The following is a 25,449-nucleotide window of genomic DNA, read 5'->3' as shown; positions in this document are numbered from 1 at the left end:
ATTTATTTGGTGAAATGTTACAGAGTGTGGCTTTAATCTGCCGACAGGGCAAACTAGAGTCTTCAACAGTGCCATGTACATTAATCTAGCTTGAAGGCCTTGGTTGAAAATATGAAAAACCTTCATAATTCATTGGCTGCCTGATTAGTTGTTTTCTATAATAAATAAAAGCATATTATATAAATATCTTAACAAACGAAATAAAAACGGTGAAATCATAAAATGACGATACAGCGAGAGAGAAAATCAGAATTCACATGCAAACTTGAAGATTTCTGTCAGTTTCTCTATTATGGAGCAAACGTTCACTGCTTCACATTATAATGCTACTGGGGGAAAACAGTATTCATTGCAGGTGTTTTGCAGTTATAAATCCTATATGTAAAGAAAATAAACATTACTATCTGTCATTGAGTGAAATGTGTCTTCAAAATGTTCATGTACAGTACAGTTGTAGATATTTATGATGATACAAATTAAAAACGCCATGATAAATCTGACTCACACAGCACCACGTAAAAAAGCAAAACAAAAACGGTAAAGGATAAACGATAGTAATCCACACTATTAGAGAATTAGAGAAGTGCCAGTGCAGTGCTGACAAGTCGACACCCCTATTTCTGTGCAAAGCTAATGCAATGCCTGAGCTGTCCTGTACGGAAGCATCCTGTAGTTCCTAAGCCAGTGTATTATTGAAACAATCATCCTCTGAAATGAGCGTTTTCCCACTTTTCCACTGCACCGCCTCAGCCTTCAGGTCCATCCCGTAGCTCCTGGTCCCCGTTATATTCAAGTGGGGCCCAGTGAAACTCGTACCCCCGCGACAGCAGCAGGCTCTCCAGGTCCCTGTCCTCTGCCCGCTCCTTCAGCCTCTGCTCCTCCAGTGCACACACCAGCCTGTCCCGGCTCTCCACGGTCCTCATGATCTCTGCCAGCATCTCCTGCTCATGCTGCAGCTCAGATGCACTCTTCTTGGTATCTGCCCCAGAGGAGGAGAACAATCTGTAGTATGTTGTTTTTGCTTGAACTCTTGTTTATTGTTTTGTTTCATTGCTTTAATGTTTGTGCAGTGTACATTTAATGCATTTCCTTGATGTAAGGTGATGTCTTATTATTTTGTATATATTTGATTTGATTATACAGCTGGATCTTTGTGTAAAAAAACAAAAGACATTTCAAAAAAATCAAATCAAATCAAAAAAAGTTTCTTCCTCAGAGCTGTATTTGAGACTGTCTCACATGAATATGTACCATAAACCAAATTTTGGTTTTACAAAGTTTTATTTCGATGACTAGTTGAAGAAATTTCTATCTGAATGTGCAGCACAGAAACAGTTGTGTATAAAAATCAATGCTTTAGAAACAAAGTGGATTTGATACACTATTAATTGTCAACATTTAAGGGGGAGAATAATAATTACTCAGTGTCTGAACTCGTCTGTGTTCATTTTGCATTAAGACATTTCAGATCTCTTCATTATCTGAATGTTTAAAAACTCAGATATCATGCAACTTTATTTTATTCCCAAAGGTGCATAACTCATCAACATTTCAAAACAGGTGAGCAGAGACATGGTTTTTCCTCCTCCACCTGTATTGGATGTTCATAATGTCCTGACTCTTAAAGGAACAGGCCACCGTTTTCCCATACAGAAATATGTTCTTACCTGAGCTTAGACGAGTTGATGCGTACCTGTATGGTCTTTGTGCGTGCACTCAGCCATGCAAAAACGACCAAAGATGTTGCTAGCATTTAGCCTCTCCCAATGTATTCCTATAGCTCCAAACAGGGGTGAAGTCGGAAGCTACCTTACTCTTCCATGGGCACAAAGACCAGACAGGTACGTAGCAACTCGTCCAAGCTCAGGTAAGAACATATCTCAGTATGGAAAAACGGTGGCCTGTTCCTTTAAGTGGATGTATGACTAATTAACATAAATTACTTCTCATATCAGTCCAGACTGATAAAATTACATTTTCTTACTTGCGTTGTTTGAACTCGCATGGGAACTTACTATTGTATAACATGGTTTTGAAAACACTATCTTAAAGCCAAACTGTGGCATTTGTCGTAGAATTATTCCACAATAAAAAAAAACACATAATTAAATGATGCTTAATATCCAAAGTCAACCGGAGCTAGCAAGCTAAAAAAAAACATGGATTCTTTGTTTCTGAGCCCCAATTTAAAAAAAACCCGTTGCGCTTACCCTCTACTGCCATTCGTTTCCTCAGATCCTGCTGCAGCCTGCTCTGTGTATCTTCCAGTTCAAGTTCTTGCGCGCTAATGAAGAAAAGTAGCAATGAATCCCAAGTGACCATTGTGATCAGCTCGACATAAGTTTCATATTGTATGAACGTACAAGATCATTAGCTCAGACTCATAGCGGGCCATTCTGTTCTTCTCCAACACTAGTTTGAACCAGGCCTGATACAGCTGGGCTTCATCTCTGTCGTCTGAATGTGACTTTTCTGTCAAAGGGAGAAGGATGAGAATCATTATGAAGTGAAGGAAGATGAATGCAAAGGAAAGATCTGAGCAAAGAAGCCGCACCAAAGACTTTTTTAAACCAATTATGTACAACTGATAGAAGAGGCAGCTATACACTTAGATCAAATCTCAATGGCAAAAGTACACCCGAAGGACATCTGTTTTGCCTCAACCTGACAAGACCACACTACGCACTATACAAGTACAAACAAAGGACCGTACTGTAAAAAGATGTGGCAACAATGAATCCTCACTGTTCTTTGTGAGTGCAGCCATTAGCTGTATGCTTTTAACCAGACCAGTGTTACTAAATGGGCCGGGAAGTCTTGAGAGGAAGAATGTGGCTTTTACAGAAGAATTCAATAGAAAAATGACACTGTATTTGTCCAATGACGGTTATGTGGAAAAGTCTGATCATTATGAAGCCTGATGATGAAGATTTGAAGCACAGCAGCTTTGATCAGTGCCTGTAATGTTTCGTACCCGTTTCTCCTCTTATGATCTTCTCTATAGCGACGCCTTGCTCTTCCAGATCCCTTTGTTTCTCGCCGACCTCCTCCAGTTGCCTCTGAATTGCCTGTGGGACAGATGTGTATGTGATAGTATGTAGAGGTTTCTATCAGTGTCATAGATGAGTGGTAATAAACTGATTTTGTACTGTCCCAACCAAATTAACAAACACACATAGGACACATACATGTAAGCAAGCCACACCAGATTACAGACATGGGCAAACCGTTTCCCACACTCGCACTCACAGGCACACTCTCACTCATACTGGCCTATTGTACATGTTTTTAGTGGTTGGGGAAACCGGAGCACCTGGATGAAACTTATGCAAACAAGGGGAAAACATGCAAACTCTGGCCCAGGGATCGAACCTGGAACTTTCTAACAGTGAAGCACAATCATTAATCGCAGTGGGTCGGGACTCAAAAGTGCATCACAAGTGTTGTTATAAATTACTAAGAATAATTTTTGGATCTCTTTTTGATATTTTGATAGTCACCTGATGATCAATGGTTGAATCAATAGAACACTGTGTGGAAAACTGAATTTTACTATCACACATAACTCAAATGGGTCACACTGCATAAAAAAATAAAAAATAATAATTTCTAAGTTGACCGACATAACCTGGAGGCATCAAGTCTGCCAAAAATTACCCAAATAATAATAAGAAGAAAGATAATACTGAAGCAAGAGCGCAGATTTTGAAATCATCCACCTTTGGTTTATGTGAGTACGTCCATTTTAAAGAGACTACGTACAAATAGTGACTCTTGATTTAAAGGATTCTCAGTCTTGAGTTTGGACAAGGACAATGTTTTTGTGAAATAATATTCATTTTATCCTAACAGTGCAGACATCGTAGCTTTCATTTTGGGTTCATCAACAAAATTCTTGTAGGGGTCATGTTAACCATGAAGAAATAAAAGCAACGGTCACTTTAGAGATTAAATAGTTTAAAACATCCGTCTTTAGGAACATCTGACTTCAGAGTTTAAGATTTTGGATTGTGTTTCTCAGTCTTTTCAGTACATGTAGTAATGTTTGATTTTATATCATTCAGTTCCCAAATATGAACTTTACAATAAAATACAGCTCTGCCATTATCTTGGTATAAAGATAGAGCGGAAAAAGCTTAATAATAACAGCATGTTTTTTACATTCTGTGGAAGAGTTGATGGCTCTTTAATGTTAAAATCGAGAAGCTTCTACAGCTCTTGAATCTTGACTGGGGTTACAGTAGTTACCTGTGCTCGGTGCAGCCTCTTCAGCTGTTCTCTTTTGGCCTGTTGGGCCAGAGTCTTCTCCTGTTTCCTTCTCTGCCTGTCCGGGTGCCACTGGAAACATATACAAGTTGCAGATCTTTCAATAAATAAATGTATGAAAAAAAAACAAAAAAACATTAAAATCTATTGAAAACAAAAACCTTTTTGGAGGATGTTGGGTTATCATGTTCGTCATCGCTGGAGGAGAGTTCTTCCAGGCTTTGCTGACTGGAGGCTACAGGCAACAGAGAACGATATTTGAATTCAGTTCAATGTCTCGAGGAAAAGGCAATGGATCAACTTTATTTTCACAACTGTAGCGATTTAAATATTGTTAGATAATGGTGAGCATAGTGTAAAAGGTTTTAAAAAGTCATCCGGACCAGGCTATTGTTCACCTCCTGTTCTTTTTGACAGGAAATTTGAATAAATACAGCAAACGCTATAATCTTTTTTTTTTTTTTTTTTAGACAATAGGGGAAGCATAGGGAGGGAATGAGGGTCAGTTGGATGCTTTACTCCTCCCCCAGTACACCAATATTTATCCAACTTCCAGTTAAAAGTTCAGACCTGCCTCCAAAATGAGAGGTGAAGCTTCTAAACTAAATAAATAACAGATGTGCAGCTAACATCACACTTAACATATTCTATTTTTGCAGAACTCTAGAGACCTTTGTTCCGGAGGTTGGTGAGGATGGTCCGTATCTCCTTGCTCTCGGACCCCTGCCTTGTCCTGAGGCGCAGAGAAGAGAACAGGTCCACTCTGCGGCGTGGCACCGACGCCTCCGAAGCCCGTCTGCTCTTTATTGACACCTGCTGGAGCAGAGAGGGCAGGTCTCGTCCAGCACCCCAAGGGTCAGCACTCACATTGGGCACTTCACTACCAGCTTTAGCCCTCTCAGAGCCCCAGTCTGCAGTGTTGAACAGGGACCGGAAGTTAAATGCACCTTCAGACATTGGCCTCTGTCTGCGAATGGCATCACGCTTTGGTCTCCTGTACAACAAAAATGGTTAGATTTCAAGAGGCAAACCAAACATAATAATTAATAATAATAATAACATATAATCTGGTGATTTCATTTAAGGTTTCAAGTAGTAGATATGGTTCAAGTAGTCTCAGTTTGGAAACAACACATTTAAACTAATCTATGGATCTATATTGAAAACAATTGACACGTAATGTATTAAATTAAATATCAATATATCTATGTTGGACGATACAGTCAAATATTGATTAAGACGTGTGTTCAGAGTGTGGTTTAAGACAATGTTGGACATTTGAAACAGTTAAAACACATACAAAATGACAGTTGTGTTTGAGCTGCTGGGACTGTTCCTCCTGAAGGCATTGGCGATGAGCTGGAAGACTGAGGATGCCGAGTTCTGGCTCTGGGCAGGATCCTGGACTGGGTCTATCTGGGTTTTATCTCCCGCTCCGTCTGTTAGCACCTGATAAGACATCAGAGCATTGGAAAACACTCAGCACAATGCAATAATCATTTCCCTTATCTCACACACATTATTATCTTTGGACTATTTTTATAGCCAACTCAGAAATTCAGAACAAGATTCAAGATTCCAAACTAGGGCATAGAGAACTTTGGTATTATAGGAACTAAAATACAGTATGAGCTACAATTAGTACGTGGAATAGTTTCGCTTATTTATTTTATGATAACGCGACCAATAAAACAACCCATTAAAACATGGTGTATTACAGAAAACAAGCTTTCGAGAATGCCTTATTTCAGTAAATAATGTAAATACAATAGTTTAGAACGTCCCACCTGATCATGCTGATCGTTAGTCTTGGTTTCACTCTTGTTGGCCTGTTTTGATGCTTCTTCTGTAGTGACCACTTCCCAGTCCAGAAGCTTCTCTTTCTCACACACAGCGATGGTGAGGCGCTTCTTTGGAGCAGGTGCACTTTCAACAGCTTTTGTTTTAGCCAGGTGCTCTTTATTCATTTCTCTCCCCTTGGAAGGACTGTGAAGTTCCATCTCCTTACATTCTGGTAACACCTTTGTAGTTAAACAATGACAGTTATTGATAACAGAAATTCAGCATTTACACTAATCATGGTCATTTCATATTGTTGGTGAACATGTGTTGTGGTTGCCTCGAGACGTCTGCCAAAGTGAATATAATCTTTAAAACATAATGAACTTCTACTGAGTTAGTCCAACAGGCAGCTGGATTACATGGGCAAATCTTCAATGCCCAGGTGCACTACACAACGAGAGTGAAAACAACTTACAAGAACAGCTGTTTTGAAGACGCTTTGTCCCGGTAATCTAAGAATCAGCCCTCAAACTATTTAGAATTGGTGCTTAACACTTTACGAAAAGCAAACATTGACTCGCTGGCTGTTATGTTTAAACACTTTGTAGCATGTTGTACAATGTAAACATACCACATGGCCGTCTGTTTCTGTGACGTCCTCAAAATCAGAGTCTGCCTCAGGAACAGTCTCAGGTCCAGGTTTGTCTCCAGACCAGCTCCTCTGGAAATGTCTGACGAAGATCAAAGGGAAGGCTGCAACACAACACACAAAATATTACATTAGTGCCCACATGCTGCAACATTATCCTGTCATTATGCCGCACTGGTTACATCAAAGAGTCAAAATGTCCCTCAGGTCTTTTGAACAAATGTCAAATCTTCAAATCAGCCCAATTGACCCCAAAGTTTATATGATAAAAAAACAAATTGTACTGCAAAGACAATCAGATTAGTTGTAAAAAGGCTCAAGATTGACCAAATATACACAAAGAGGGAACCCAATGAGTATTTTCACACAGTAATGAACAAACAAGGTTAAAATATATATATATATATTCTTGTTCTGAGACAAAATCAGGTTATTTCCACTTGCATGATACAACTAAGTTTTAAGTGAATTTTAAGTGTAATTTCACCCATTTCTTTCTTCCATTCTAATGGTTTAGTATGTCAAAATTAAAAAGCAAGAAACCTGAAACAAAGTAGGTGCTGCTGCCCTCTAGTGCCAGATATGTCAAATTACAGTGATTTCTTTTCTTTCTTTTTTTTTTAAATACAGTATACAGTATATCCCAGCACTTGTGTAAAAATATAGATGTCTGTTGGCCCACATATTTCTATCACAATGCACTGTCTGCTGACATTCCTACTAAAAAAGGAATCCAATACTCACTGGCTTTGATTTTCCTTTTCCATCGATGGCTCTGTTTGGAATTAGACTCATCTATTGATAATAAGCAGAAAGAGATGACTAATTAAAAAGAGAGTTTATTACAACCTTTGTTGCCATGTGACCAATTGATCTTTCATTCATTCATTCATAAGCACTGACTTTTGTCTTGTGTGTGTGCGTGTGTGTGTGCGTAGATGTCAATGGCCCAAATACAGTAGGCAGTGCCAGTGCAGTATCTCGGCGGCGATCTGAGATGGACTGTTCAGTCAGGAAATTACAGTCCAGAGCAAACAAGCAGGCTGGATGAAGCCATAGAGAGAGAACCGCACCCTGGCGTCGCAGACATAACCCACCGGGCGAACTCCCAACACAAACATCACATATTCATGAATCAGAGCTGCTCAGGGTTCAGCCAGTTTACGGCGTCCCCACAGGGAATATCAAGTATTCAAGGAATTACAGGCAAAAACACAATAGGAACTTGTGAAGGAGCATTAAGAGTACTTGACCACAATATTTTTTTTATAGAAATCATTCAGATTATCTTCATACATAGGCCTGCCACGATAACAAATTTGAAGTTTGATATATTGAAGCAGGAAAGTTTCGCGAAAAATGATAGTATTGACTCTAACCATACTAGACACTGTCAACTCTCAGGCATAAAAATGACAGTAAAACTTAAATACTCCTAAAATACCACACAAGCTGCAATAAACATGAAAAATAATGTAACTCAATTTGCTTTAAGTTTTACAAAGAAAAAAATAGGGGGAATGCCAACAACTGTATAGGCGATAAACATCGAGGCCAATGTATCGTTTAACTGTTATTATCACATGATTTAGAGCCATAGCAATAATCAGAGCAATAATCACCATAAACACACAAAACTCAAATATTGAGAATCATATAGTGACACATAATTGCGTTACATACAGACCTTGGCCATCATCCTGGCTCTGAGCCGTGGCTTCAGGTTCTTTTGAGGAAGTGACCAGACAAGAGTCGTCCAGAGCTTCTACTGCCATCTCAGCATCCGTCTCATCAGTGAGCCCCGTCTGAACCTCAGGGCACTTCTGAGGCAACACCCCACCTACAAAAGAGCACACAAATCACCATCTCGGACGCGCTACGGATCCTGCATATATGTCATGCACTGGGCTCTAGATCGGTTTAACTGCTAGATGTAAACAAGTCACATGCCACGGTTTAATTTTAGCTACTGACCACTAGTTACGTGAAGGGGAAAAAATTCAAAGTACTCACAGAGGAAAGAGATGATCCCACTTGGTTACAGCAGAGAAATGATCTAATGATTCACCTAATGTTTTGATTGTATTAATACTTTAATGATGAATTTACAGATGTTGAGATGTGTAAAGAAAGGATAGAGCAGACCCACAAGCCCAGTCAGAGACCCATGTCATTCACTTCAGTTCTGTTCAGGTCAACAAGACATTGCCCTCAGTCTAGAGTCAATAACTGTTACAGTGTCTTCATCCAAAAACATGGGGTTGTGGTGTTAATGTGTGATTGTGATGTTAGATTAAAAAACATTATTTGCCCCATACAAATCCTTATTTTCTGAATGTGTTGAAGACTTAATTAAGGGAATTACATTTTTACTAATGGGCCGATTTGAATGAAGGCAAATACTATCAAGAGAGTAACACACAAGGCACAAATAAATTTAGGCAGTTATTTTTATTTTTTGAATGAAATTTACAGCTTTACAGCATATTTACAACTTCGGGAGGTTTTTCGGACACTATATTGTAATACTCCAGTTCAGTCAAAAACCGTCAATGTGCAAAAAAAAGTATAGAAAGTTCAACAACACTCAATAAATGTGTTGTTTAGAGTCAAAGCCCAAAAAAAATTGTGCTGCGTCAACCCTAGTTATCATAATGTCTGAATAAAGTGGCGTTTCTGGGCAGGGGAACTTAGGAGAGACATGAGAGGGACCGGGACAGGGGCTCTGAGGGGGTAGGGCCTTCTTCTGAAAGAGAGGGACCACAGACACCACACAGACAGATGACTGATGTTACTCTAAATGGGCCGAACATTATGGGAGTGTTAGTGATAAGGCAGAACAAAATGGTGGCGATTAGTGATGTTAGAAGAAACCATGCAACAGGTGCATCCATAACACCAACAAGGTTTATGCATGTATTTTATTTTACATATTTATAAAATGATCATCATCAGTTAAAACAGGGACAGTGCACAATATACATTAACGTTGATAGATTAGGCCAGGTTATTATAGTTTCAGGGCAGGGTAATGCTAACTTTGAAAGGGAAACTTTGGAAACCATTAAATTGCCCATTTTTATTCTCCTGGTCAATATTGTGCAGCCAAGGACATAGATCTAGTTACTGAAATATATTGAATTGTAATAAGAGTGATGAATGGGTAAAGCGCTTCAACGGGAATGGAAAGAATGAGACACTTTAGTAAATAGTGGAAAACCTAAACATGGCGACATCATTACTGAGCCATGCAACATTCATGCACTCTACCGAGTTGTGATGGGTTATGTATACTGTGATGCATCAGCCAGTGCAAATATTGTTAATCTTATGGCTGTCACCTTTCCCGCAGGAGGTAATCAGCCCATCAGAGGATGCAGCGTTGGAAACTTGAAACAGACTGAGCATAAATGAAGTGAATGAAAAACAGAATGATGAATTTGGAGAATGTGATGAAATTGGAAAGGAAAAGAGAAATAGAAATAAAAACATTACACAAAGAATTTACAGGCAGAAGGGGAAACATTTATAAAAAAATTTTTTTATCAAGTCCCAAAATAGTTCCATTACCGAAAAATATAATATTAATTGAAATAGTTTTTAAGCAATTAAGAAATGTAGCTTTTGCTTTGGTTTGGTTTGTGCTGTGCTGGTAGTTTTATGCTGGTAAGATAGCACATTAGGAAAATAAATATTCATAGATATTGATACAACTCTGGTAGAATATAAAATATATGGTAGATAGAGTTTCATATAAAAAGTGACTGTTAACACTATTATTAGTTAAACACTCAGTAAAACAACTGTTCTGTAAAATATAAAACTGTTTGGCATTTCCATCGCACATCTCCCAGTGAAGCATTAAGATGCAGATGCAGAAAATCAAATGCAGTCCGTATCAAACATGAACATGTCATTAACACAGGCCAGACATGTTCCAGACCACACTGCTACACACACACACACACACACACACACACACACACACACACACACACACAGTATTGCCACATACATTGAAAGCTGTAATACTTGTAATAAATAAAAATGTTAAACACTTGACTTGTGTATATTGTTAAAAATGTGCAGTGCCTTATAGGCATTAACTGTCTAACTGTACAGGGCTTCTTGCAGGTCACAGCTTAATGTTAAAAACAACAAAGCCAGAAAATCAAGAGTCAAGAGAATCAAAGGAATCATGTTTCAAAACCTCCAATGTCAAATACAGGGCTTTATCTGAGCGTAAAATAAATGAAAATGCAAAGGACTCTTGGAATGCAAGAAGCTATGATACTATAAACTGCAGTGTAGATTGAGACCATAGTCATTATCCCAGCTCTAAGTGAGCTGCTCTTGATACATCTGGCTCGCCACCTCGTGCATCGCGTACAGCAGAGGAACGGTCACACTCAGCAGCTCATAGAGATACACATAGTCATGTGAGTGGTTCCTCAGGTGAGAGGATACAGCAGTGACACACCCGCGCACATTTCCCAACAGCGTTTGGGGCAACACACATGCAGCCCGACTAGCACGCCTTGGCCAGTACAGACCACGCCTAAGCAATGAAACCATGGTACCTGCCACTGCATCACTGCTGGCTGCTGTGCAGGTCTGAGGGCCGTCCAAGTGGTCCTCCTATACAGGGAGTATGAGACAAGGAGAAATACAATGTACAAACAGCAGCTTGAGAAAGTGATGAATGTGTCTTTATGTATTACTATATTGCTCACCATTCTCTTTCTGACCCTTCCAAAATTAGTGCTTGATTGGCGTTGGCCATAATGCATTTTGCAGTAAAACTTTCCTGTTATGCATTAAAAAAAAACATGTGGTCAGCAGCGACATACTTCAGAGCACTCCATGGCAAGGCGTGTACCTTCTCGTGAGTCGTACGTGTGCGTGCCCAGTCGTAGCACACTGTTGCAGACGTCACAGCGGAAACAGTCACGGTGGAAAAAGTGTCCTTCGGCGCTGAGTCTCTCCATCACGTAAACCCGTTTGGAGCAGAAGTGGCACATGTCGCTGCCACCAATTCCAGCGGCAAAACCCCCACGACCGAGGCACTGAGGAAGCAAGCGAAATGGAGCTGGTGTTAATGTAAAGCCAGCGTTTCATCCATTTGACACAAGCGTTGTCGCACAAACAGGCACTGGAGCAACGAACAAACAAAACAGAAGGAAATGAACAGCCCAACACTGTTAATACAGCAGTTGTAAAAAGCATGGCCTCTCACAGTGCGGTCAAGTTAGACATGCTTTGAACACTTTCCACCATCCGCTTCCATCTTACCGGCGTTGCATTTGGCCTGTGGTCGGTCTCATACATAATGGCCAATTTTTGAGCTTTAGCATCTATGGCTGAGGAAACCTTTCCAATGGTGCGCTAATGTTAACAGGGACCAACAGAAACACAGGGAGTCACATTGGAAGGAGAGAAAAATAACAGATAGGGTTTATAGAGAGACAGTAGCGTGAAAATATAATGATGAATAGAGAACCAGGCGGATACCTCTTTCACATAACTAGGGGCAGCTGCAGGACAACTCTCAGACCGAGCTAAAGTCTTCTGAATGGGCTTTTGGGAGCTTCCATTGCACTAATATCAGAAGCAACATAATCATATTGCGTTCATTTTATTTATTTTGAGGACCTAATTACAACTATATCAAAAGGACTGGCATATTTTCTTGTTCTGTCATATTACCTTCGAGGAATCAATGTTATCCAAAATGTTCTGAGAAACACCGTTCTGGTCATGTTCTAGTCTGTCACTGTGCTTTAGAGAATCTGGCAGAGCGGTTGTGCTGCTGTGTCCGTTTTCACAGATGGAGTCAGGTACTGGAGATGAGGTGCACTTTCTGCTGGGGTATTTCTGTTTAGATTTAGCAGCGTGTTCAGATTCTACAGCTACAAAACACAGATGGGAAAAGGCGTCCTTCAGACTCTCGTTTTCAAGTGTAACAGTGCTGGGATGCGGAGGAGCAGGGGAGTGGCTGGTCTGGGCTGGGACAGGCTGGACCACAGGGTACGGAGTGGAAAGCTTAGAGGTAGAAGAAGGAGCAGACTTTGAGGACAATAGGGAAGAAGCAGATAGTCCATCCTACACAGGAGAAGGAAAAAAGAAAATAGTAGATAATTGCTGTGAAATTACCAGAAGTGGTTAAACCTGTAGACTGGATATGTTTTCTTGTATGTGCAAAGTAAAAAAAAAGGTACAATTTAGAGCATGCAGCGATATAGAACAAACCTGTTTTTCAGAAACAGAAGAAGGGGTAGATTTGTTGGAACCAGAAAACAAAGAAGAGAGGAGGAGAGCCCTTTGCTGTATATTCCTCTTGGTAAACTCTCTAGTGGAAAGGCTCTGTTCTTTACTCTGTAGAAAATAAGCGGTGCTCAATGAAGAGGTGTCTGTACCAAATTAACATTATGTTTGCTGATGAGACCCTAAAATCACCTGCTTCTCAGACTCATCTGACCCGTCATCTGAAGGCCTCAGAGTGGGCCTGTAGCTGGGGGCCATTGGTGAGCGGGGGCGCTCTGACTGCACAGAGCCAGGAGGGCTGGGGGAACGGTACAGGGCTACAGGGCTTTTACACCGAGGAGGTGAAGGAGAGCGACTGGGACAGGGAGGGGCACCGGGGTTCTCCAATAAACGCAGGTAGATCGAGGGCTACGTCATCAACATAAATAAAAGGGCGTTAAAGAAAAGATATTCTCTGTTTAGAAAGTACAGAAGTGCAGAAACATAATACAAAATGAGGCCATGTCATAAGAAGTTAAGAGGAGGTATACCTGCCACTTTGGGCGACTGGGAGGAGGGGGAGATGGGGCAGCTTTAGGTTTGGCAAAACGGGGATTATCAGTCACCTCATCGTCATCCTCATCATCAGAGGAGAGAGGAGAGGAAACAGGAGAAGGAGAAACAGATGTATCCTCATCAGACTAAACAAGGCAGATACAGAAGGAAAAAGAAAAAAAATAGGCAAGAGACGATAGAGGAAACAGAGGGAGACCTCTAGACGCAGTTATAATGGCTCTCACCTTAGAATACGTTCTCCCTGTTGAGTTGTTTTCCTCAAACTTGGCCAGCAGCTGAGTTGCCATAGATCGGACCTTGTTCTCCCGCAGCTCTCCATTCTCGCCAGGAGGTGGAGCACTATGGCAGGACAACTAGTGCAGATAAAAACATGCTTTAAAACTTGTAACCATAGTGCAGTGTGTGGAATGGTGGTTAAGTAGCGTTATATCTACTAACCTCTGATAGATAATGGTCACCCTTTCTCCTCCTCTTGTTCACAGAGTCATCTACAGCTTTGTCTTCCTGTTTGGCATAAACAAATAATAAGAAATGTAAGAAATTGTCCAAAAATACACTATAGAAACTCCTATGTGTACACAGACAAAAAGTGCAGCATAGAAAATAAATAATTTACCCGCGGTATCCTCTTTCTTGGTTGGTTGTTATTGGCTGAATAGCTCTTGCTGTTCTCATCCGGCTCTCTTGAACCTACCACATCAATATTCATACACGATTAAGGATAGCTTGTACTTGTACGAACTATTTCAACTATTTCAATAGTATAACAACAACAACTGTAACAACAGTTTGTCTCATTATTCATACAAGCCTACTTTCCTTGCATATTCCAATTAATAATTCCAAAACAAATCTGAAAAATATGACACTTTGTGACCTTTTAGCTGCAAATACAAAATCATATCCAGGTTTACATTAAACATCCTTCTTACTGTGCCTTGAAATAAGCACTGTAAGATCAAAGTAATAAAATAAACTAGTTGTAAAATCTACTATCAATCTTTTAAAACAACACTCTTTCAAAAGCCCATAAAACAAAAGATGAATTATCCAGTGTATTTAGGGTACAAAGGGTAAATGATTTCTCAGACTTTCAGGGCAGTGGATTAGTCTGAAGTGATGCAGGTAACAGAGTTTAGCGACTTGTAGCATAAAAATAAAGTGTCCGCAATACCTCCACTCTTACATCCAGTGCCTGGACATGGCTTCCCTAGACATAGCACACATACCAGACGTGTCTCTGGCAGGAACTAACCTAACCACGTAGCTTGGGTTGTGTAACTGTAGCTCTGTGCAGAGGATGATATTGGAAAGTGGTTTCTATCAACAGTTCCTCTCTGTCAGGTTCTCAAAAAGTTAAATGTCAAACACAGTGTTCAGGGAGTAGCTGGGGTATTTGAACAGTGTTGAATACTGAGCCTTTTCTGTAAAGGAGGACATGTACTGTTAGCATAGATTAGTTTGCTGTTCTATAGCATTCCACATTTACTTCATTTCATGGGTGATTTTATTGGACTGAGTGAATGCTTTCTACAGAAGCAGGCATGAAATACGCTACACTTGAGAGGCTAATTCACCAATAAGCTCTGGTGGTAGTGTGCTGAAACAGAAACAAGAAATGAATTTCAGTAAAAGGTTTAACCTTTGTTGTTTAGCGGCAAGTCCCTAAAGGCCTCATAGAACTTGGAGAGGTAGAGGACCATGAGCAGTTTGTCTGGATCCCCTTGAGCAGCCATTTCCTTCCCCGTGGTCACCGGCTGAATGTTGAACTCGCGCTCTGCTACATCGAAGGCCAGCTGGTTATTTTCGGCTACGTCCTCTTCATTCAGACAATCAAAGTCACTAAGAAATAAAAATCAGAAATAGTATATTATAATGAGAATATACAACATGAGCATAATGGAATATTGTGATCATTTGTGGTCTAAACTTAAATTATATTTCTGAAAAAGTTAAGCTGCTCAGTTCAACTAAATTCAGGCTTGACAGGTGACTTTTCTGGAGGCAACAGAAAACTAGTGAGGCCTGAGGAAGTGTCAGCAGCTGCTGCCAAATTTCCTTAAGGTTTCCTGGAAGCTCTGTGTACTCACATGAGGCCAGGCCTCTGGCGGTGGATCAGAGCACACAGGGCCAGGCCACTCCTCCAGGACGAGGTCAGGTTAGTGACCTCTACTCCTCTGTAGCCCTGGGTCTGCTTCTGACACCAGGTCAGCAGTCTGCTGGGCCGCACTTCAGACTCTGGAGTGGACATAGCTCACAGTAAAGTAAGATGTAACCATAAATAAGATAAACACGTTGCCAAATCAACAAGTTTGCTTAAAGTCCTATTGTGGAGCAACAAAGATAGAGTTATGAAGGAAAGGGCACATTTTTCGGATTTGGGCACAATTATAACAAATCGCTCGTGAAGTGAAACTGCTGCAGTTTGGCACGTCAGCACATGTCTGACCCTCATGTGGTGAAACACAATCCACTGGTATTGTCTGTGACGAGGTGTGTCGGCCTGTAGCAACGCTAAAGCTAATGTTACAGCTCAAAGAGGAGCTGCTCTGGTGCGATTACACAAGACGTCTGTGTGTGCAAAGAGCCACTTTCAAATGACGACTGCTGTATATGCCAACAAAAAAAAAGGAATAATCATTGATTTTTTAATTTCTTAACCATAAAAACTGTTGTGTTTATGCGGCACGTGTTGAAAAATGTAATCTGACCATGCCGCATCACTGATATTACATTCCCAAGGTGGCTATAATCCTGGGTGTCAATGCTTTGTGTAAATACACTTAATGCATCTTTAATCTGTCTTTCACAACAGTCCCTGGAACTCACTCTCAGCCGTCACTGACATTATTAGTCAAGACAAAATCAACACCTCACCTCGTCGGGAGAGGTTGACTGATCCTCGCGTAGGGCCAGAGTCCTGTTTGCCATCAAAAAATAAATGTCGCACCTAAAAGAAAGGGCTTGCTTTTACTTATAAAATTTCACACAAAAATCAATCGATTGTTTCACACGTATTTGCAAAACTTATCTATTTTCCCCACATAATTCTGTCTGCTCAAAGGGTTTCCGTACTTCTGGTTGGTTAACACTGATTTACAGCAGTAAAGCCTATTTATTCTTCAGAAGCTGTACATACCTGATGGGGCCGGACACAGGAAGAGTTGAGGTTGGGGTAGCGTGTTGATGGGTCAATTGTGTACTGATCAAAGTTCTTGCTGAGGTTTTCCGGTGTGGTCTGAGGCAGCAGTCTGTAGAGGCTCTCCCTGTTACAGACATATAGACACTCCATAGCTCAGAGGTTCTTACCAGATCAGATCCTTGGTAACGTGGCAGATGGTTCATACAGACGGTTCATGAATGGATCCCGCGTGATGTAAACAAATAATTGATTTAAGCCCTTGTGAAACAGACAAAAGTGTAGAATCTGAACAATATATATTTAATTGACTGCAGTACATTCAGTTCTCAACCTATTTTGCCTCATGTACGAAGTTTCTGAAAGCGCCACACTGTAGTCATTATTCATTCACTCCATACTTGGTGGTGGTAAGCTACTGTTGTAGCCACAGCTGCCCTGGAGTAGACTGACGGAAGCGAGGGAACCAGTCTGTGCAATCGCCCCCTCCGACCACCAACAACCAGTCACTCACAGCGTTCATTCTGGCCTATTGCACATGTTTTTAGTCGTAGGGGAAACCGGAGTACCCGGAGGAAACCAAGTGAAGTGTGAATGCTCACCGCAGTGCTACTATGTCAGCTAAGAAATCATATTCAGACACTTCAGTTTCATCTTCTTTTCCTCTTCCATTTAAAAATCCCTGGTATGTTCTTGCGTAACCCTAAGCACCCCTGCACCCCTCTGTCCCTGGTTGGGAAACACTGGAGTAAACAATGTTAGATCAAAGTGTTTATGTGTCTATGTATTGTGTTCATAATTTGCTAAGGACAGTGCATACAATATTAAACTAATTAAACTACTGCATGTAAGAAGTGTTTTTTCAATGATGGGAATAACCATAAAATAGGAAACCTATCTAAAAAGGGCCCACACCAAACCCAAGACCTTTTAGCTGTGGAGGCGTGTTAACCACAGCAGTCTTAATCTCCCTCTATAGTCCAAGGTGGATGATAACCACCCATTTTCCCCAAACTATAAGATGATATAGTAAAACGACTGACCTCTCTGCCAGGATCTCCAGGGGGTTTGTACCCTTTGCCCAGCCCTTCACCATCCAAACAGCATCAAAGGCGGCCAGGAAACCGCGAGCACAGCCTGTACCCATTGGCCAAAAGGGCTACAACACAAAAACATTACGCAATTCGTATGAAACCTGCACACAGTAAGATAGACAGATGTTAGTCCAAATTCCTCAGTATGTTGCATACCTCCAACAGGCTGTCTCCCACAAGTGCAACTAGCAGCTGATGCCCGTGTTTCTCCCGGATAAGTGCTGCGTTCTCCGACGCGTACATGGAGGTGAAGTCAAACATGGCCACATCGGGCTGCCCATAGTGGTTAATGGCGTAGTCCAGAGAGGGGAGCTGGTAGTTGGTTCCAAAGTCTGCTGCCTCTCGGGCGTAGGACAGTAAGGCCTCTTGGTGAACGTTATCAGGGCTAAGAAGACGCTCAGTTTCAATGTAGTCCTGATGAGAAGAGGAGGAAAGGGTTTAAAATACTGTATGACCTTGATGTTACTGTGTATTTAGGCTGAACGTGATATAACACTAATGAACCAATGTCACCCAATCAAACAACTGTATTTAGCTCAAAGTGTAATTCAGTTTGATAATCTCTGGTTGTGATCAATAAAAAGTAAAAATCTCCAGATAATTCAGGACAATAGTGATACACAGAAACATTTAACTTTGCCACATGCTCAACACAGTTTATAAGTCTATGTAAAAAGCATTACTTTTTTAATTGAAAGATCTTATTTAAACTAGTGAATGAGTGTATGGAGGAGGTCTATCTGTAGCAATGGTCCCATGTGAGCAAAAACACAGCTGACAGTGAGGCATCACTCTGCACTGGCAGCCAATACAAGCCAAGACTGTGTCCACCGAGGGCTTGGACAGAGCGGACTCCAGTGCAGGTGGTAAAATCTATCCCTCTAAAGAAGAGTAGAATATGTACCATGTTTGAATGTACCAGCCTATATTATAAAATCGGGACAGATTATTGTAATGTAGGTTTGTCCTGGGTGATTCGACTACATTATCAGTGAGGTTTCTTTAGAGGGAATGAGGCTTAGCTCAAACAAGATATCATATTATGCTTCTATTCGAGGCCAAAGGGTGTTAGCAGAATAATCTCAATGAATATAAGAGTGAAGACAGATCTTACATTCAAAATGACCCCTTTGTCCAACAGACTTTGTTTTTTTGCCGTCATGACAAAGTAGTGGGTGTTGTCTCTGTAATACACAATGTTCTCCAAGTCAATACCTGAAGGCACAAGCAAATAGTTTAAGTGCAGTTCAAAGCCATAATGACAGAGTTGGGATTAGTGGAAGAACTAACGTGTACCTGTCTCCTCTTTGAGCTCCAAGAAGAACTTCTGATTAAAGATAAAGGCTACGCCACTGATCTCCTCCACTTTGGCCTCTGCCGTGGTGTTCCTGTTCACAAAGTTAGCCGTGATGGCAATGGCCAACTTTCCTCGAAACTCTTTGCGACTAAAGCCTGTCAGTAGAAAAATGGAAATGTAAGATGCCAATACAATTCTAGAACATTGTTTAATAAAGGCTTAGTGAACAAAAAATGTTTTCAGAATTGTTATATCATTAACCACAACAACATATGATATTTTCCTGCCATTCCAAAGTTAATTGATTAATCTCCTAAAATAGCTCCTTTAGCTGCGAGCCAAATTCTTACAAGTCACATTTCGATCTATCTTTGGCTTTAGTCTTGAAATAAAACATTTCCTCACCATCTAAAGTGCTTCTTCTTCCATCGGCTCCAATAACAACGTCAAAGTCAAATTCAGACACAGGATGAGAGGAGGGTCGTACTTCTGCTCGCCATCCAGCACCTGAGCAAGACATGAACGTCACAATTAGTAACCACATATGCGAGTATTCGTTTCATCGTAACGACTCTACCTTCATACTAGAACTGTTCTGATAACATGTGCATGTACTGTTGAGTGGGAGCCAAAAATAGCTGAAAAATGCCCTGAGAGTCCCTGTGTGCCAGTACCATTCATGACCCGCTGAAGCCGAGATAAGACTTACTGTCATCAGTCTGCTCCTCTGGGGGCTCCAGCAGTTTTACAAACTCCACATTGACGTGAATCTCTATTCCCAAGATCAGAGACACCTTTAAAAGCATGAGCTGTAGCTGGCGGATACCTGCAATAGAAAAACAGCTCATCAGCAAAGTCCAGGCAAACTCTTGAACATGATGCAGATCCGTTTTTATTTTCAGAGTCATGTATGATAGAGTATACTGGGCACGCACTGATGTGGTCGATGGAGCCAGCGCAGAATTTGCCATAGAACTTCTTGGCCCCGAGACCCCTGAGGTCGTGGATGGTGTATGGCCACAGGTGCAGCACATTGTTCCTGGAGAAGGTGTCTCTCTTCTCTATGACCACCACCTTACAGCCCAGCATGGCCAGCTCAATGGCAGTGCGCAGACCACAGGGACCTCCACCAATTATGAGACACTGAGGGAGGAAAAGAACGACTGGTGAGATGAAGCAACATTAGAAAAAAAAAAAAAAAAGCACAGAAGAAATTGTCCTCCACCAGTTAGTTAATCATTCCCATTAATGCCTCTTTTTGGCATTATGAACTTAAATGGCATGACCACCCTGCAGTTTTCTGTGGGAAGAAAAAAAAAGTGCGGGAAAGTAAGGCTGTTATTTCTGGCCAAAGCCTTGTCCTCTGCGGTTAATCTCCTTGTGTTTGGCCTCTTCACCCCTGGACTTCTTATCTGCTCCTTAGATATGAGGTCATTTTTTAGCACTAGCATCAATGCACCGACTATAAACACAGACTTTCTGCACAAATGTTTGTTTTTGGAGCATTTGGACGACTAATCCCAATATAAACAAAATAGATCTGTTGATTAAGCACATCTAATTCCTCTGGCATCCTGTTAGGATTATATACTTGTAGATAATTCATTACACATAACTTCAGCTCTATTCTACTTGCACAATCTCTTCTACAGCTAATCTCCACTGGCAAAGATTTTGGGTTGTTACTGAGACAAATAATCGCTCCATAATGCTGAAATTCCAATTGCATTTGGACGATAAAAGAATATTTTATAAGTACACACATATTATAATCACTACTTGGACTTTTAAAATGAATAAATAAAATGCATCCTCAAGCAATTTCATTATCATACTTTCCTTTTCCTATCCTTTATTGTACCATGCTGTGAAGACAATGCCCTGAGTGACCAAGAGGCCTTTGTTTACAGCTTTTCCAGGGCCAAATCTTGAGATAAATACTGTACCCAGAGCACAACAATGAGCAACAGCAATGACGTAAGTTTGTACAGTTTTGGGCTAAGAGAGCATTAGGAAATACAGTGCTGCAGAGAGACACCATATGTTTAATGCTTGGTGAAGTAGGCTCTCACCAAGTAACGGTTAATAATGAAGAACAAATACAGGTTCTCGTGTTTTTACATGCTTTGGTTATTCGTAGCTCTTTGAGTGTGTGCTTGTGGTGTGGCGTCTTACCCTTGTTCCTCGGCAGGCGGCGTTCTGCTCGTACACCCTGTGCTGCGCCCTCTTGTCCAGTTTGGTCCACAGCGCCTTGACCTTCCATGAGGTGACTGCGGCCTTCAGGGAGCTGTAGAAGTTGGCGTGGTCCAGGGGGTCGAGCTCCAGCTGCCGACACAGGATGCTGAAGGCCTGTAGCGTGCCTTTGCAGGTGGACGTCTGCACAAAGGTCTCAAAGAGCTGACTGGCCCGTGAGGTGCGCTCATCCTCAGTGTCACCCATCGGCGCGGGACGGCTTCACAGACCGCACGCCAACATAGTCAGGTCAAACTACGAGATGGAAACACAGCAAGGGCAGGGTGAGACTTACAGAAGAGCTGAATAGGATTAGGACCACAATAACAAGTTTAATTGTATTTTTACAGTGAGTTTGGGACATTTTCAGACCCCTCTATTTGTTCTTATGTAATTATGTTACAACTGAAAAAGCACAAATCATCATCATTTTACTTACTTACTTTCTGCATTAGACAATGAAAGGAATTTAGCAAAGACCTAAATACTGTATCTCTGAATGTTCAAAACCAGAATAACTATGATTGAGAGCAGTGCGATGGGTCTGGAGTAACTCTATAGGGTCTGAAAAATACGAAAACTTTTCAAACATCTATTTTAAATCAATTCTTGTAGCGCTGTGAAGTAGAAAAGGAGAAAAATATGATTTTAGTATCAGACAGCTACATAATAAAGCAGTTTCGGAGCCCAAGATTTGCAGTAAATACGAGATGCAAATTCTCCGAGAAGGTAAAGCTTAAAGCCCGATAACAGGTTAAAAAAAACAACAACCTGCCGGTCGGTGCTTGGTGACTCTGTGAATCCAGGACACAGAAATCAGCCCAGGGAACAGAGCTTTACACAAGGCCCAGCTTCACACTTCAAACAGACAGTCATTCAGTCATATGAACTTCTCACAACAAAGGTTTTGCTGCTTGCGCTCCCATGAACACCTGACAGGATTATGGCACAGTCTGCGCTCCGGGGGCTTCAGCTGAGCAGTCATGAGGAGCACAGTGAAATAAAACACATGACGCGGAGAACAGCCTGAGGACAGACATTTCAGCGCTATTGCTTCTACAGTTTTTGAACTTTCTACCTAGGTCGTCTTTTCAGAGCATTTCTACCACTTCACATTACATCAAATAACACTTCCTCATTCACTGCTGGCAAGGCAAGTTAAGCGTCTTGCTCAAGGACACAACACCAACACCAACAACTTGTACAGGAAGGATTTAGAATCAAACCACCAACCTGTGAGGAACTGGAGCAACGTTCTACCAACTGAGCCACGGCTGGGCAATTTCAATCCAAAGATGGAAATCCAAACATGTCGAATCCCTTCACATTCTTCTGTGATAAACACATTCACTTCATTGAACAGTTTCCGTTACTCACTTGCACTGTTGCTTTGAAACTATTTCAGACTATAAGCAATCGATGGATCCAATTTATGCACTTCCACCTCCATTGTGCAGTGGCTAAACTATGTTTGCCGTGGGAGACCAAATGTATAACAAGACGACACTTCATTTTACAACTTGTACCTACAACTTTTAGAACAATGCAATGTGCTATGTAACAATGTGAAATAACTTGTATCTACAGTGGGGGAAAAAAGTATTTGGCCAAAATCCAATAGAATGTCTATGTGAAACTGACCAAATACTTTTTTTCCCCACTGTATGTAGTACATGGACAGCAAAATTTGGAGGTACATAATGTAATAAGACAAGGTTATGGTTATGTTCATGGTTATAGTTAAAGTTAAAGTTATGTCTAATTAATGTCTTACCCCCTGCCTTAACCAAGTGCATTTTCTCCAGTTCGGTTCTACTCAAATCTAAAGCTTCTTGACTGGAGCTTACAGACTTTAGGGCAGTGTGACGCCTCATTTGAAAGCTAAGACCTACAAAACTGATTGCAACTTTTTTGTCGCATTGTCGCTGCGTTTTTCAAGAAGCTTTTAGATTTGGGTAATGCCAAACTCGGTTCAGGTGGGGGTTAAAGGGTTAATGGTGTACGTACAAACATCTAATACACATTATTCCATTGTATATTTACCAGGAGGAACACATTATTACACACAAAGTACAAAACAAATACTGGTAGAAGTAAATGCATTTTGCAAAAACAAAAGAACAGGCTCACCTTAAAATCCCCTTTGAACCCCTAGGATGACATTTTCTCACAGCATGACAGTGACTCAAAAAACGCAAGCTCTGAAACTATGTGCAAGGTGTGTGAAGGAAACTGCACCCGACTAAGCGGTCACGATCCCATGCCTCAGCACACACCTGCCTCAGCAGACGCACTTGTTGAGTCTGAGTGACCCAGAGGGAGGCTCAGATCTCTGCGGCCTGGCAAAACACACCGTTTTCTCGATTACCACAAACACACGCTATAAACGATATGTCAATAAAGCTTAGAGGCTGAACTGATACTGTTGGGAAAGCTTCACAAACTCCTCCCCATTAATCATTTGTGACGTTTTAATGACTTTCCAAAGTGTGTGTGTATTAAAAAGTTATTACATTGACTTTATCCAAGATGCATTTTTAATTACAGAGTATAAACCGTGCTCTACAAACTTGCCTCACCTTGACTTTCCCTAACCAAAACCTTATAGTATTTTGCATTTCAAATTGCCATTGACTTCTTTTTTTTTTTTAAAGACTCTAAGAACTGAATTCAGGAAAAGACTGGACTTTAAAGCATAAAAGTAACACTTGAGCTGGACTGAACCCAGCTCATGCAGCAGATTATCTCACTTTTTGGATCTCCTCCATGTTACGGAAGCTGAAATCAAAGACATTCTGAGAGCTCCCGATATTATCCCTACATGCTCTACTTACAACCTCTGATCACGGTGCTGATCTCGCTCTTGAGGCTGAGGGAAGAAACACAATATTAAGTGCAGTTGCCAGTATAAAGCTAGGGGCTGTGGGAAGGATCACGTTTTGGGGCAGAAGTGTATACCAACACATCTGGAAAGACGCATTCTGGGAATTCGGATACAGGAAGTGCAAGGCTGTCCTATTGTGGAAAATATAGTCTCTCGAGGGGTTATTTTCGACAAGTTGCAACCCAGTCTATGCGGCAGATTGTTCGCGAAGAGTTACACAAGAACATAAGAAACACTACACTACATTATGTGTCTCCAGAATAATTCATAGGACAAATATAGTATATTTTTAATCTACTCAGCTAATTTAACATGTTCTGGTGTCTGTGGCAGAGAGGGCAGGCTTAGAATGTAGCATTAAAAATATTTAAATGTTTAGACATTACTGAAACGCAATGAGAGCTGCAATGTTAAGATACAATTACTTAAGTAGCTTTCAAGTCCCTGCAGATACAATGGTTGCCAAAGCAGGAGAAAAACAAGAACACTGAATGTTGCAGTGACAAAATGAGGGAAACGCAGGCAGAGCACTTCCGTACTGAGATGGATATAAATGCATGAAGTCAAGACAGTTGAAATTGCCTTGAGGGAACTGTGTGGCAGACAGGAAATGTCTGAGTAAAATATCTATAAGGTCCATCTGAGTGGACCCACCCTTTCACTGTGTTGATAAGGGCTTCAGGACCAGGCGTCCGCTCATCAGGCAAAATTAGCAGGCCTACTTACAGGAAAAATAGCTTCTCCCCTATGCAGTGCCGTGGAAAGGGATTTGCTCCCTTCCTGGTTTCATACATTGTTGTTTGTATATTCATCACACTTAAATGCTTCCGATCATCAAGCAAACACAAGTAGGGCTGTCACGATAATTACTATATCGACTTATCGTTTAACAAAAAACAGTTAAATGATACATTTTTGGGCTCAATATTTATTTTTTATACAGTTATTAGCATTTCCCCCCCATTCTCCACTCTTTGTGAAACTTTGATGTTTAACTGATGCAAATTGAGTTACATAATATTTCATGTTTATTGCAGCTTGTGTGGTATTTTAGGATATGATTATGTATTTTTAGAACAAAGGTTTACTGATTATTTTTGTGCCAGTATCTAGTATCGTTAGAGTCAATAATATCATTTATCGCGATACTTTCCTGCCTTAATATATTGAACTTCAAATTTGTTATCATGACAGGCCTACACACAAGGACATTCCCAGTGAATACAAAAAGCAGTTTGAAATGATCATCACATTTTTTAATGGGAAAGAAAAATCCAAACTTCTCTG

At 40.8% G+C, this 25,449-nt stretch overlaps 1 protein-coding gene across 1 annotated transcript; it reads right to left on the bottom strand.

The window, feature by feature from the left end:
• Nucleotides 1-580: 580 nt before the first annotated feature.
• mical2b (microtubule associated monooxygenase, calponin and LIM domain containing 2b) lies at nucleotides 581-21,533 on the bottom strand. The gene is made up of 36 exons (XM_079567238.1): nucleotides 21,222-21,533; nucleotides 19,982-20,189; nucleotides 19,756-19,872; nucleotides 19,452-19,553; nucleotides 19,046-19,201; nucleotides 18,864-18,964; nucleotides 17,906-18,163; nucleotides 17,699-17,814; nucleotides 16,656-16,782; nucleotides 16,394-16,466; nucleotides 15,607-15,754; nucleotides 15,159-15,358; nucleotides 14,133-14,206; nucleotides 13,955-14,020; nucleotides 13,741-13,869; nucleotides 13,492-13,641; nucleotides 13,154-13,369; nucleotides 12,947-13,072; nucleotides 12,404-12,799; nucleotides 12,209-12,295; nucleotides 11,990-12,082; nucleotides 11,577-11,763; nucleotides 11,431-11,504; nucleotides 11,278-11,332; nucleotides 8,385-8,537; nucleotides 7,442-7,492; nucleotides 6,680-6,801; nucleotides 6,054-6,287; nucleotides 5,567-5,715; nucleotides 4,938-5,260; nucleotides 4,428-4,501; nucleotides 4,249-4,338; nucleotides 2,975-3,068; nucleotides 2,364-2,472; nucleotides 2,211-2,284; nucleotides 581-979 (listed from the first exon to the last, which is right to left on the bottom strand). Exons 1-36 carry the CDS (start codon nucleotides 21,483-21,485, stop codon nucleotides 747-749), a joined length of 5,229 nt encoding a protein of 1,742 aa, XP_079423364.1. The 5' UTR covers nucleotides 21,486-21,533; the 3' UTR covers nucleotides 581-746.
• Nucleotides 21,534-25,449: the final 3,916 nt, after the last annotated feature.

Source organism: Gobius niger (genome assembly GCF_951799975.1).
Source record: "Gobius niger genome assembly, chromosome: 12".
NCBI classification, from domain to species: Eukaryota; Metazoa; Chordata; class Actinopteri; order Gobiiformes; family Gobiidae; genus Gobius; species Gobius niger.
Note: the sequence above shows the minus strand (reverse complement) of the source record. Positions and strands in the feature narration are given on the sequence as shown.

Coding starts and splice junctions, on each gene's coding strand:
- mical2b (XM_079567238.1), bottom strand. CDS start 21,485: ATGGGTGACACTGAGGATGAGCGCACCTCACGGGCCAGTCAGCTCTTT. Junction 12,800..12,946: donor CTTCTGTTTCTGAAAAACAG/GTTTGTTCTATA, acceptor TCTCCTGTGTAG/GATGGACTATCTGCTTCTTC. Junction 12,083..12,208: donor CCCCTAGTTATGTGAAAGAG/GTATCCGCCTGG, acceptor TGTTAACATTAG/CGCACCATTGGAAAGGTTTC.